Source organism: Bactrocera tryoni, chromosome 3 (genome assembly GCF_016617805.1).
Source record: "Bactrocera tryoni isolate S06 chromosome 3, CSIRO_BtryS06_freeze2, whole genome shotgun sequence".
Taxonomy (NCBI): Eukaryota; Metazoa; Arthropoda; class Insecta; order Diptera; family Tephritidae; genus Bactrocera; species Bactrocera tryoni.
Window position 1 is genome coordinate 12526489 of NC_052501.1, and position 13397 is coordinate 12539885.

At 35.8% G+C, this 13397-nt stretch overlaps 1 protein-coding gene across 8 annotated transcripts in view; it reads right to left on the minus strand.

Annotated features, from left to right (window-relative positions):
• Positions 1 to 994: 994 nt before the first annotated feature.
• LOC120772533 (kazrin) overlaps positions 995 to 13397 on the minus strand; it is a 275757-nt gene continuing 263354 nt past the window's right edge. For 6 of the 8 annotated variants that reach the window (XM_040101203.1, XM_040101205.1, XM_040101202.1 and 3 more), the window contains 3 exons: positions 13087 to 13198; positions 4387 to 4410; positions 995 to 1757 (listed from right to left, as the gene is read on the minus strand). In XM_040101203.1, the coding sequence (XP_039957137.1) occupies positions 1107 to 1757; positions 4387 to 4410; positions 13087 to 13198 (787 nt within the window). In that variant the 3' untranslated portion in view covers positions 995 to 1106. The remainder of the gene's footprint in view (positions 1758 to 4386; positions 4411 to 13086; positions 13199 to 13397) is intronic. The other 2 variants (XM_040101208.1, XM_040101209.1) reach the window with 2 other exon arrangements.

The window sequence follows — 13397 nt, forward strand, 5'->3', positions numbered from 1 at the left end:
ATTTCAGTGCTAACAGTACAGAATAAAGCATTTAGATCCAAAAACACAGTCTCGATAAGTTCTAAAGCTGTAACTCTCTCAGCTGAAGAAAATATGAATTCTACAATGAAGATTTGGATTATTTAGATTGCTTGCGAAGACATGGTTCATTTATGATTAATTTAATAACAGAAGCAAGGTTATTGAATCAGAGAGAGTCTGTCATGCTTCGATCTTGATAATTTCTAAAGCGGTATCTCTCTCAGCTGCCACAATTATGATGTCTGCCATGAAGATTTGGATTATTTAGATTACTTTCGGAAACTTGGTTCCTTATATTACTTAAGTGAGGTTATGAATAATGTGGAAGAAGAGGTTTGTACTTTTATTATGTGAAAATTTTGTTGGGAGAGAAATAATCGGAAACAATATTCGGCTTTTGCGAGGTTTCAACTTTGCGTTGATTTGAATCATATTATGGGATCAGCAAAATTGTAGCCCATTATATGATCCAAGAGACTTATTAAAGCTCTCTCATATAAAATTGAAAGTATTATACTAAAGCAGCTCCTTTGGTTTGCTTTCAATGGAAACATTTTCCAGTTGGGTAATAAATTAGTCCGTTAAGAGAAAAATATTACATAATCAAAGGGATTGATATTTTTCAATTACGCTTTGCCACTAATTTATGAATTGGTTGCTGTATATAAAGCTTTAGATAAAATAATAAGTAAAAATTATATATTTTTAATGGGTTTCCAATGTCACAACAATTTTTATGTATATTATAGCTAAGCCTTTATGCGATTGTATTTGTGTTTGTGTGGCCCACATTGATGAGCTTACGTTATGCCACTGAATTACGTATTACTAATACATACTCACGTAAATTAAATGCTGGAGCGTTTAACAATGCTTCTCCAATTTTCGTTATTTCACAAATATGTACCACAAATAGCTACTTTTTTATAATAAACTCTATTGCTCTGCGCTATTGTTCCACTGCAATTCATAATTTCATATTTGTATCTCTCTTTTATTTAGCTAGTTACTTAGTGTGTATGTTTGCATGCATGCATATCGGTATGTAAGTGCGCATTCGACGCGCCTTACATGATAACTGATTCTCATACAGGTGAGCCGGAAGAGCCAGAAGCACAACCGCCAGCGCTACCACTGCCACCGCCACCGATGCTGTCGCTACGACTGCCCAAACCGCCGCCACTACTACTACCCATGCTGCCGGCGCTTTTGAGCGATGCTGTCGTGCCACCTGTGGTGGACGTCGTCGTTGCTGCCGTTGCACCCATACCAGCGCCGCCCACACTACCAGCGATGCCGGCCGACATGCCAATATCGCTGATGCTTTTCACACGTCGATGCTGTTCGTACAAAGCATTTGGATCTGTCATTGATTCGGCTGTGCTGCTGCTGCTCACCGGTGGTGCGCTCACACGATGTCCCGGCGGTGCATAGTTGAAGATATTACCGCCGCCACCGCCGCCGCCTATATGTGCTCCAAGACCGGGCGCTGATGTTGAGGGTGGTGGTGGTGGTGGTGCTGTTGTCGGTGGCGGGAAGTGATGTGTGCTGGTGGAGTAGAATGGTGCGGAGTGTGGTGGATGGCCGCCTATAGTGGCGTAAATTCCTCCACCACCTTCGGAGCTACTATACGATGGTGTGGGAGAGGTGGAGTTGCCGAAGGATGAACGATCCCCAATGGAGCTTCCGCTGCGTGATGATTTTGTATTGAAACGGAAGGCTTTAGAGAGAGAACTCTGCATGTGCGCGTGCATGTTTGCGTAGCGGGAAAAAAGAGAAGCGAAAGTATTTCGTTATTATAAGTAAAATATTTCTTTGTAGTTGGTTGAAAACCGCTAAATGTTAAGAAAGAAAACAGAAATTGGATTTTAGTGCGAAAATGCATACTGAGTTGTTAAGTGCGGAAATGAATGCGGTTTTTACAGGTGGATGATGAAATGTTTAAATATTTATTTGTGGTTTATCGTTGGATTTTTAAGGAAAGTAGTTTACAATGAAAGAAAAATATGAAAAAAGAAAATTTAACATTCATAGGATATGAAAAATATTAGTTTAGTGACTGATCTGATATTGAGCATGCTTACATTATTTGGAAAAATTGGTATAAAAGTAGGTATTATTTTGAATATGAATGGCTTAAAAATGTATTTGACTAGCAAAGCCATACAAATTATTATTTTTTAAACTCTTTTTAAATATTTTTTCTTTTTAATTTTGCATTTACAAGTTTGACATATGTATTTTGCGTGGCAAAATTTAAAAAGAAAATTCGGCCAGAACACCATTTCAAAGTAAATACATAAGTCGGTAGTTGATTTAATTCTGCACGATTTGTTACAAAAAAACAAGGAAAATACATATATTAACGAAATATATTAAATAAATGTATAAACAATAGGTTCTTGGAGCATTTCTGAACATTTCTGAAGCGTTCAACAACGTCACTATTCTGAACAATATCCAGTCAATAGGTTTTGATCCTGCTATACAACGCTGGATAAGAAGCCCTTTGGACGGAGAAAAGCAGAATGGAACGACGCTAAAATGACCAAGAAAGTCTGTAGAAATACTCCCCAATGTGGAGTGCAATCTCCGCTTTTATGGACATTAGTGGTGAATAAACTGCTAAGAAACTTGGAAGCACCTAAGATAGTGGCATATGCGGACGGCATTGCCATCTAAATAATGGGAAGGTGTCTATCACCACTCTCAATACAGTTCAAAACTGGGCATCACAAGCTGGTATGGAGTTGAACCTGGAGAAAACGGTTATACTGGTTTCCACCAAAAACTTAAAATTCCTCAATGGAGGTTCCCTTCTATAAATGTGACACAACTCTCTCTCTCAAAAACAGCACCAAGTACATTGAGGTAGCCTTGGACAGCAAACTGATGTGGAAGCACAACGTGAGAGAAAGAGTGAGGAAAGCCAGCAATGCTTTATATGCGTGTAGGCAGATACTCTCATGCACTAGTGCTACACAGCGATTGTAATACCAATTCTGCTCTACGGTGGAGTAGTATGGCGGACAGACGTACGGAAATCCACCTACCAGAAACCAATGGGAAAGGTTCAGAGGTTTGCTGCGGTGTGCATAACGGGAGTTTGAGAAACTGAACTCTTGAACTGGTATTAAAACTGCGACCTATAGACTTCTTCGCTGAAAACTGCGCAGCAAACTCCGCGTGACGACTACTGGCTGCAGGGGAATTTACTTATAGAACTTTCGGGCATAGCTCGGTGGGTAAAGGCGGCTAGGCAAATACCAACTACAAGTTCCCACTTTTTAACTGGGAAAGAAGGCTCAAAGTAAACATAAAAAAGAGGGCTGGTAAAACTCGATGGACCTACCTGGCTACCAGAGTGCAAGACGGCAAAAGTCATGATCGGTAGAGCGAAAGTACCCAAAATTCCTATCGGCACTCGATAGAAGAAATTTCAGGACCATGAATACTAGCTGGTCACTGTCTGGTGGCGACACTCGCCCGCATAATGGGGCTGACAGATCGAGAAGACCACATGAAATGTCTAGAGTAACGCACCAGGGAAACCAAATATCTTGTGCACTTGTCTCGCATCGGCAAAACTACGCTGTAAGCAGTATAATACGAGTACACTTCAAGAGGTATCGACAGTGAGGCCGCAGAGTCTATAATAATACGCTTCAAGTGCAGGCACCCTAACCGATGACTACTCCTCTTGGACTTAGCAAGTGAACTCCATTTGGTATCGCAAAGAACCAAACTGGTCTAACCGTAAAGGTTGTCATAAAATTATTAACAAAAGATTATCAATAATTAAACAAGCTTTCAAAAGTATAACAGAAATTTTTTAATTTTTTTCGAGTCTCTAAACATCTTGTTCTCTTAAAATCGGCGTTAGCAAGACTAATATTGAAAATCGTTAGGAAAGAAAATTTTAACCTTCATTTTAATAGATCTAGATCAGATGTCGAGATGTTTCTGCATAATTTTCGAACTGTCCACAGCTTTATACTTTCCGAAAAGCGCTTATTTACTCAAACATGAGTTTATATCTGAATAATTTGTTATTTTTTTTTAACGATATTTTTTTTAATATTTTGAGCAATAATAACTTTTTCGGTTCTTTATAAACCTTTGTGACAGATCGATAGAAACTTAAAAGTAACTATGTAGACTTGGATAAAGATTTTTAAACAAACATAAATTAGCAATTCAATTCTGAAAAAATTCTCAAGCTACCAAAAAAATTTTTTTTAAGAAAGCTATAAATTTAAATAAAAATTTAGGCACAAATTATAGTTGAAATCAGGCAGATATCACTTCTAAAAGATAAAGCAAAAAGCTAAAAACTCCATGTAGAACAAATATTTCACAACTCACCTGTGATCCTTTCCATGCCGATATCTGCTGAGCATAGAAGAATGGGAAGAGAAACGAGAATGCATACATACATACAAGTATTTAAATAAGATTTTTTTTAACCGTGGTGTAAATAAAATAAAGACAATGAATACGAACAAAAAAACAAAACAAAAAATCAACAGAAAACGGAGAATAATAATTGAGTAAAAGCAATTAATTATAAACTCATCAAATATACGGCAACGCTTTTGCATAATTTCAACGCTGCCGTAGCCAATTACGTGCACTTTAATTTATGCACGCAGAGGAAATAAAAAACAATAAATGAATATAGCTTATATATGGGTGCAAAAAGCACAGTAGAAAATTTTCAATCTGGCTGTATTTCTCTACATTTATTTCTTCTTACATTTTAATGCAGTTGCTGCTATAAAAGGAATGCAAAATTAATATTTTCGGCAATTTTTGAGATTACGGGTGCGGCTGCTTTTATATTCATATTGCTAATTGGCTTCGAATTATATTATTTTCAAATAATATATTTGAGGCACAGTTACAAAGAAGTAAGAGAAAGTCGTGAAATGTATGTAGCAAGTGATTTATAAAGTATTTGTTTTCAGTCTGGAGTAAGTAATAGTAAAATTTGTCCTCACCAAAAACGTAGTTAAAGTTTTTATTGAATAATCGGGAAAGTGACTCTCGGAAAAATTAATAAAAATTATAGCCCAGATAAAAATAACCTCATATTGACGAATAAACCGCCCAAAGCGATATAAATACTGATACAATGACACACTTTCAGTAAAACAGCCATAAAGTCGCTGCTTCCACGAACTACTCTCTTGACATTAATACTCAATTAAAATTCCCTTATTTCAATGGTTTTTTATCCTGAAAAATGTGTTTTTTAAGTAGCATTCTTCGTACCCAATAAGCATCGCCACTGACACCCCCTCTTATTTGCATAAGGGCTTCAGCTGCCATTCGTCACTATTATGTTCAATTTCTACATAATTTGCCAGCACAATTACGTATACGCCATGTAGGCGGTAAGACCATTATGCGGTCGACCAATTTTTAACCAATTTTAAACTCTTTTAATTAATGACCTATTTATGTTGCGCTCATTAAAGCGAAGCAGTGTGTACACACAGGCATGCTGCAGCTGTGCCAGCGGCTACCCTTGCCCAGATGTGTACAAATATTTAAAATATTTTTGCATTTTACATTTTTTGAATACCCATTCTTATGCGTGTAACTATGCTGTGTACGTTCTGTTGTCATTTAACGTTTGATTTCATGCAATCATCCACAATTAACTGTTAATTTAATAGCGTTGTTATTTCGTTGTAATATTTACAGACATGTAAATATGTATGTTTGTATGTTTATGCGGTAGCAGTCAGCTGAACACTTAGCGTATATACAAGTACTTGTATATATATGTGTGTATGTTAAGGCAATTATAATTGGTGTACCAGCAGCTAATGAAGTGTTATTGGACGATTGCGCGCGCTAACAGTGAGTCAAAAAAATTTGTATGTAATTCTTGGCTATATTTTTTTATTTGCTATAATATTTTTTTTAATCTTTTTTTGATGTTTTACCAATTATGGATAATCGATGAACACCTCCGTGTTAAAATGAAAAAAAAAAATTCCTTAAAAATTTACAAAAAAAAATAAAAAAAAAATAAGTCTATTGTACACTTTGACAAAAAAAGCGCCCGGAAATTGTAGTTTAAATTCACCGGGTAAATTCTATTTCAAAACAATGTATTTTGCTAAGTTAGTAGAACTATCCTTAATTAGTTAGCCAAATATGAGCGCGATCTGTCTTCCAGTTTGTTTACAGCAGTTGCTGAAGTCGGTACACCTCAGTAGTGCATTGCGATTATTGCATTTGATAAAAATATCGAAAAAGGAATTTGCCTCAAATTCTGTATATCTAGCCAAATTTCGTGTGTGGTATCGTTGCGAATGTTGTTTACAGTTTTATCAAAAACACAAGCCTTCGTGTGGTACCAAACCTTCAAAAACGGCCGAGAGACCGTTGAAAACATGAAGGTGATGCTCATTGCTATTTTCGATATTCGTGGTTTGGTGCATCATGAATTTGTTCCAAAAGGACAGACGGTCAATAAGTAGTTTTAAGGAGTTAAAAATAATTATTGGATTTTACACAATGGTAATGAATTTATAGCCAAAAACGCAATGGATATTATCGATCAACCACCGTATTCACCCGACTTAGCTCCGTGTGATTTTTTCTTGTTCGCCAAACTGAAATTGGCGCTCCGTGGACCGCATCTTTAGTCGATTGAAGACATAAAACAAAATTCGCTGAAGGAACTGAAGGCCATCCCAAAAAGTGGTTATGAAAAGTGTTTCGAGGACTGAAAAAATCATTGGCATGAGTGTATTACATCTGGTGGGGATTATTTGAAGGCGACAAAATAAATATTGATGAAAAATAAATATTTTGCGTTTTATTTGCAATTTCCGAATACTTTATTATATAATACTAAAAGTTCCAGTGAGAAAATTGCATCTTTTTTAGTTAACAATTATATATCTGTACCTTTGCTTTTATAGCTGACTGCTTATGCTATCACTTCGCTACATATTACGTACTTATATTGCCTCTTTACTACATTACGGTACCATCTACACACTCAGGCCTTCCAAGAACAATATTGAATTACTTAGCAGCGATTTATTAAAGCTCATTATGCTTTATTTTCTTATCGTTAATTTATTGCAATTATACAGCTGCATATAATTATAATTGTCTTCTTACTGTAAATTATGGCTTGTTGTTTTCTCCAAACTTTCATCTCACTTCGATTCTGTTTTTCTTAAATATAAGTTATTTTTTATAATTAATAGTTTCATAATTATTATCTTCCTTCGCAAAGTTTGGTAGCAACGACTGTATTTTTTTTTTTTAATTTCTCGTTTTGTTATTTTTAATTTTCTTGGCATGCGCTTACTAAGCTATTCTCCTACATGTATTTGTATTGCACGAGTATGTGTGGTGTTAATAATTCCATATAATTTTAATCCAACCGAGCAGCTTTAATCACTATTTTTTCTTTTCAGTTATTATTCATTATTGTATTTATGCTTTTGATTTTTAAATGTATCGCACAGCAGGCAAAAGCGTTTTACCTACGTAAAATAATCCTTTGTATTTACACAGCATTATATAAATAAATATGCTGTTTTTTGTGCGTTTTTAAATTGAATGCATAATATTAATGTCTAATATTTATTTTAAGGTGCCTTTTTGTAGCATCTATTTAATTATTTAATAAGCAAAAAATCTAGATATTATTAATTTTGCTATTTTAAAAATCAAAAAAAAAATTATTTAGCTTTAAAATCTTCAAAAATATTTGAGGAAAGTAACAATTTCTAAAAAAGTACAGGGTGGGCCAAAAGAAACCAAGGGGTGTAAAAGTTTAATAACTTTTTCGTTTATTAATTTTTTTATTGAAATGGAAAATTATTAAATGGAGAGCGGTATCGGTTTATGATAGAAAATTTTTTACGTCCTGCTCTTGAAAACAGACCTGGTATGTGGTTTCAGCAGGACGGAGCTACTGCCCATACTATCCGAAACACAATGGTACTTTAAGTCAAATTTTTGGAGGGCGAATAATTTCTAGAATTTCGGAAATTATTTGGCCAGCGCGATCGCCAGATTTGACAGCACCCGACTATTTTCTTTGGGGTTATTTAAAGGAGCGAGTGTATGTGAACAAGCCAGAGACAATCCTTGAACTCAAGGCAAACATTGGTGCAGAAATTCGAACGCTACAACCACAAGTTTTGAAAGACTTTATGGAAACTGCTCTAAAAAGAGACATCATTTTCATACTAAGTACATGGAAGGCTAACAAATTGGACAATTCGAATACTTTTCACTAGTTATTATATTTTTAAGTGAGTATTTAGTTATCGACAGTCTTTAAATATTATTAATAGTTTGGTAAAAACAGTACTATTATTTCAGAAAAAAATCAGAAATAAATCTGCATTCAAAGACTCAAGTTTCTAAATATATGAGAAATTCAAAATTTTGTACTAAACTTTTGAATAGTTCACCCTTTAAGAAATTATTGTTGGAAATTGTTATCTGCTGTTTTGACTCAGAAGAGAGTCGAGTATTGTCGTATGTTGTATATACCATAACTTCCTGCCTAACTAACAACTTTATTACGGATTTTCACAACTAACGGTCAACATGGATAATATTCGACCGAATAGACCACGTCCAGCACGCAGTGAAGAAAATATATCAGCCGCAGCTGAGAGTGTACACGAAGACCTTGGAGAGCCGGTACGGTGCAGTTCGCAGCAACTCGGACTAACGCATGGAACGACTTGGCGCATTTTACGTAGAGATCTTAAATTGAAAGCGTGCAAAATACAGCTTTTTCAAGAACTGAAGCCGCCCGACCTTCCCCATCGACATCGCTTCGCTCTTTGGGCTCTTAAAAAGTTCTAAAGTGATCCGACGTTTTCGAGAAAATAGATAGAGATTCAACAGCTGACATTTCATCAATAATAAACAACGGTTTAGTGTGGTTTGTGGGCCGGTGGAATCATCGGTCCATATTTCTTCAAAAATGATGCCGGTGAGATCGTAACAGTCAATGACGACCGTTATCGCGCCATGATAACCGATTATTTGATGCCTGAAATTGAAGCTCGCGATCTCGTCGACATTTGGTTTCAACATTTCATTTCCCACATATCACATCAAAGATCGTATTTATTGAAAGAACACTTTGGTGTACTTTCACGTTTTGGGCCGGTCGATCGATCACCAAGATCGTATGGCACTGCTAGACTTTTTCCTGTGGGGATATGTAAAGTCTAAAGTCTATGCGGGCAATCCCGCTTCGATTCAGGCCTTGGATGAAAACATCATGCCACCAGTTATCAGTCGAAATACCCATCGAAAATTGAACTCTACATATGGACCAACTGAGACGTAGCCGCGGCCAATATTTTAAAGAGATAAGCGACATTTTTCTTTAAAATTTGAAGTTTCTGTGTGTTTTCTTTAAAAAAATAGACATGTCTATACAGGGTTTGTCCGGAAATAATAGGACTGATTTTCTTCCGCCGCGACTGTACTTTGGAGCGTGCTGAAAGCGTGATGAAGACAGTGCTGGGAGACCTACGACTTCGACAAACATCGACAAGTAACTCGTGGGCGCAAAGTTTTGAATTCAGACCATCCATTAAGTATTCGCTAATTGCCCAGATGTTAAATTTACCAAAATCTGTGGTTCATGTCATTGTAATGGAGCACATGAACACGCGCAATGTGTGCGCGAAGATGGTTCCAAAAATGCTCTATGACATTGCAGCCGATTGGAAGTAACACCATGGCAACGCCCGTCTCACACCGCCTTTCTTGTGAACAGCTACCTAACCTAGACACGTATCCCAAGAGATACATCCCAGATGTGGCTCCGTGGACTTTTTTTATTACCTTGCCCGAAAAGACAAGCAGAGAATGCCTTCCGTGACGCCTTCAATGCTTGGAAATCGCGCTGGCAGCGCTGCATCAACGCAAAAGGAGCCTACTTTGAAAGTTTTTAAAGAATTGTAATGATTGGTTCAATAAATTATTTGAAATCGACTCAGTCTTATTACTTTCCGGACAAAACCTGTATACCATACATACTATATGGTACCTAAATACAGTGCTAAGCACATTTCTCCACTCAAATTTTTTAATATTTACTTTTTCGTACCTAATAGGAACCCACCTTAAATTTAAGTGGTTGCCACAAAGTAAAATGAAAATAATAAAATATAACGACATTCTTCGAGTTTTGTTTAGCTGTTATTAGCCGTCTTAAGGACATAACTTTTTCAAAGTGTAATCAATCTTGATTTGAATTGATTGGCAAGTTGGCAGGTGAATATTGCAAGTTGCTATTCCAGCAAAACTTTGCTCGCCTCTTGTTCGCGTACAGTTATATAGACGAGTTTTATTTAGAAAGATGTCTGTGTGTACGTTGGTTGTTTGTGTATATTTAGATCACTACTACTTTTCCAACATTTTTTTCTCAACCTACAACATGCAACATCTGAATGACAACGAATAATGCGTCTAGTTAACAAATCAATTTCCATAAGTAAACATAAGCCAGAGAGTTTAAGTATGTAGTCGTACAAATAGAGTGTTGGTAAATGCTGAGAGTAAACACATTGCAATACATGTAGAAATATTCAGAGCATTTAAGGAGTATTTAAAGAAAAATTAGTGAAAATTAGAATACATTTGTAGGCAACGGATTGAGGCTATCGAGTATGAATAAAGTAGCTGGTGCTGTAGCGAGTAGAAGATGCGAGTAGGAACAATTTATTTATATCGTTTTTATGGTTATTTATTTTGAAATAGGCTTAGTGAACGGAAAAGCTGTGAAAGAGTTCCTAACGTAATTTTTGTAGCTTTTAGGCAGATGGTGTAATATGTGATGGAAAGTTGCAAGTGGTTTGTTAAAGTTTCATTGTTTTTTTTTTTGATAATAAAATTTTTGTAATTTAATTTATTTACGTTAGGTTTTTATATATATTTATATTTTATTTTTAATTTGTATACCCTGAACAGGTTATATTAAGTTTGCCACGAAGTTTGTAATACCCAGCAGGATACGTCGGAACGCCCTATAAAATATAAATATTAATGATCAGCGTTGTGAGCTGAATAATTTTAGCCGTGTCTGTCTGTTTGTTCGTTCATCTATATGTATATTTTCGAACTAGTCCTTCGGTTTTTGAAAAATCGTTATATTAATCTTGCACAAGGCATTTTCTCCCCTAGTAACTGCTCATTTTTCGGAACCATCCATATCGGACCATTTTATCGCATATGGCACATAGAGTAGTCATATAAACTGAACGATCGGAATCAAGCGCTTATATGGAAACGTTTTGTATATGACGAAATATATTCAGGTAATTTAGCCAGAATTTATTCCCAAGTCATCAGTGCAATTTCTGAAAGAATTGTTTAGATCGGTTTACTGTAACATCTAGCAGTCAAATAAACTGATTGATTGATATCAAGTGTTTGTAGGGAAATTTTTTCATTCGAGGAGTTATCTTCAAGAAATTTGGCAGGAGTTATTGTACGTATATCAAGCAACAGTGCAATTTCCGAAGAAATTGTTCAGATCGGTGCACTACGGTAGATATGTAGCTGCCACATAAACAAACCGGTCAAAATTAAGTGTTTTAAGGAATCCTTTGTAACGAGTTTTCCAATAGGGTCTCTGAAAAAGTAGACCAATTGAGATAGCAAACGACGCCATATTTCTTCCCGCTCTTTTGACATTTCTCTTGAGAATTCAGTTGAGAATATTGGTGCTAGCGCATCAATTGAGGAAGACCCAAATCAGTCTCTCACACGTCGTTCTCAAGCGTTCGGCATCTCTTTGACGTCGTTGTGTCAAATTTTGCAATAAGATCTTGGCCTACATTCTTACAAGATCAAACTGGCGCAAGAACTGAAGATGTTTGACCACCAAAATTGTCGTATGTTTGTGAATTGGGATGAGCAAAAACTTGAAAATTATCCGGATTTTCAAAAGAAAATCATCTTCAGGTTCATCCCACATTTCTGATCGAATGGCTTCATCAATAAGCAAAATATCCATAATTAGTGAGGCAGCAATCAACACGTATTCCATAAGTCAACACTTCATTCCGAAAAAATTACGGTTTGGTGCGATTTATGGGTCGGCGACGTCATTCGGCCGTACTTCTACCGTGATGATCAAGACCGGCACATTACTGTGAATGGGAATCGCTACCGCTCAATGATAACTTTTTTTTGGCCCAAATTGAATGATATGAACTTGGAGAATATGTGATTGCAACAGGATGATGCCACAAGCCGCACAGCGAATGTCACAATCGATTTATTGAAAAGCAAGTTTGGTGAACGTGTTATCTCACAAAATGACTCAGTCAATTGGCCGCCTGAACTTCGTACGAATATCGAACGTGAATTTTTAGAAGTATCGACCGATTTATGCTTGAAACCCCTCGAAAATTGGGTTCAGCATCTGGACTTCTGCAAGCGGTACCTGGTGGCCATGCCAAAGAAATGGAGTTCCATATAATAATGGCATCAAATGTACTTTTTACAGAAATAAATAATAACTTTTGACGACTTGTTAAGTTTATTTATCAACAAAGTTACACTTTTAATTTAATTATATTTTATTATTGTTTTTTATGGGTTTTAATGTTTTCCTATTTAATGTAAATTTTTCTTTAATTATTAAAAAAATTTCTTTTATTTTAAACCAAAACTGAAGTTTCTTTATAATTTATGTTTGTATGAATGCTTTCAAAACGTTAAAGACGACAAAAGCAGCACAGCAAAACACGCTAATTTTGGGATAGATTTAGAAAAAGTCTGAAAATCAGCAGTAAACGAGAATATACCAAAAAATATCTACATTATTTTACATAAAATTTTAACATTTACACAATTATGAATAGTTCAAGGCAAGTGTATAACGGTGTATTTAAGAGAAAATAAATAAATTCTTAATAAAATAAAAGCGTTAAAGAATGATTATATTGTTTATGAATATATAGTGTATGGTTGTAAGTCAGATGAATAGGTTAGTTAGGTTAGAAAATGAAGGCAATTAAGTAATTAAGTAGCTGGTGGACTTACCCGCAATGCGCCATTGGAGCGGCGATCAGTTGTGGCATAGTGCTGTAAGCCGCCCGGTCCCGTAATCGGTACTATGCCGCAACCGGAACGTATGCCTTGGCCCAAGGTTGCTCTAAACACAACAGTACAACAACAGTGCGTGACACATTCGTTACAGCCATACGAAAAATACATGTTGTCCATTGTTTGTGGTTGTTGTGTTTTTTTTTTTTTTGTTTTAATTGTTGTTGTTCAATGTTTTGTGTTACACGGTATTTGTGTGTGTTATTGATTTCAGTTTGTTTTTGGTTTAATTTGTTTGCATCATTTTG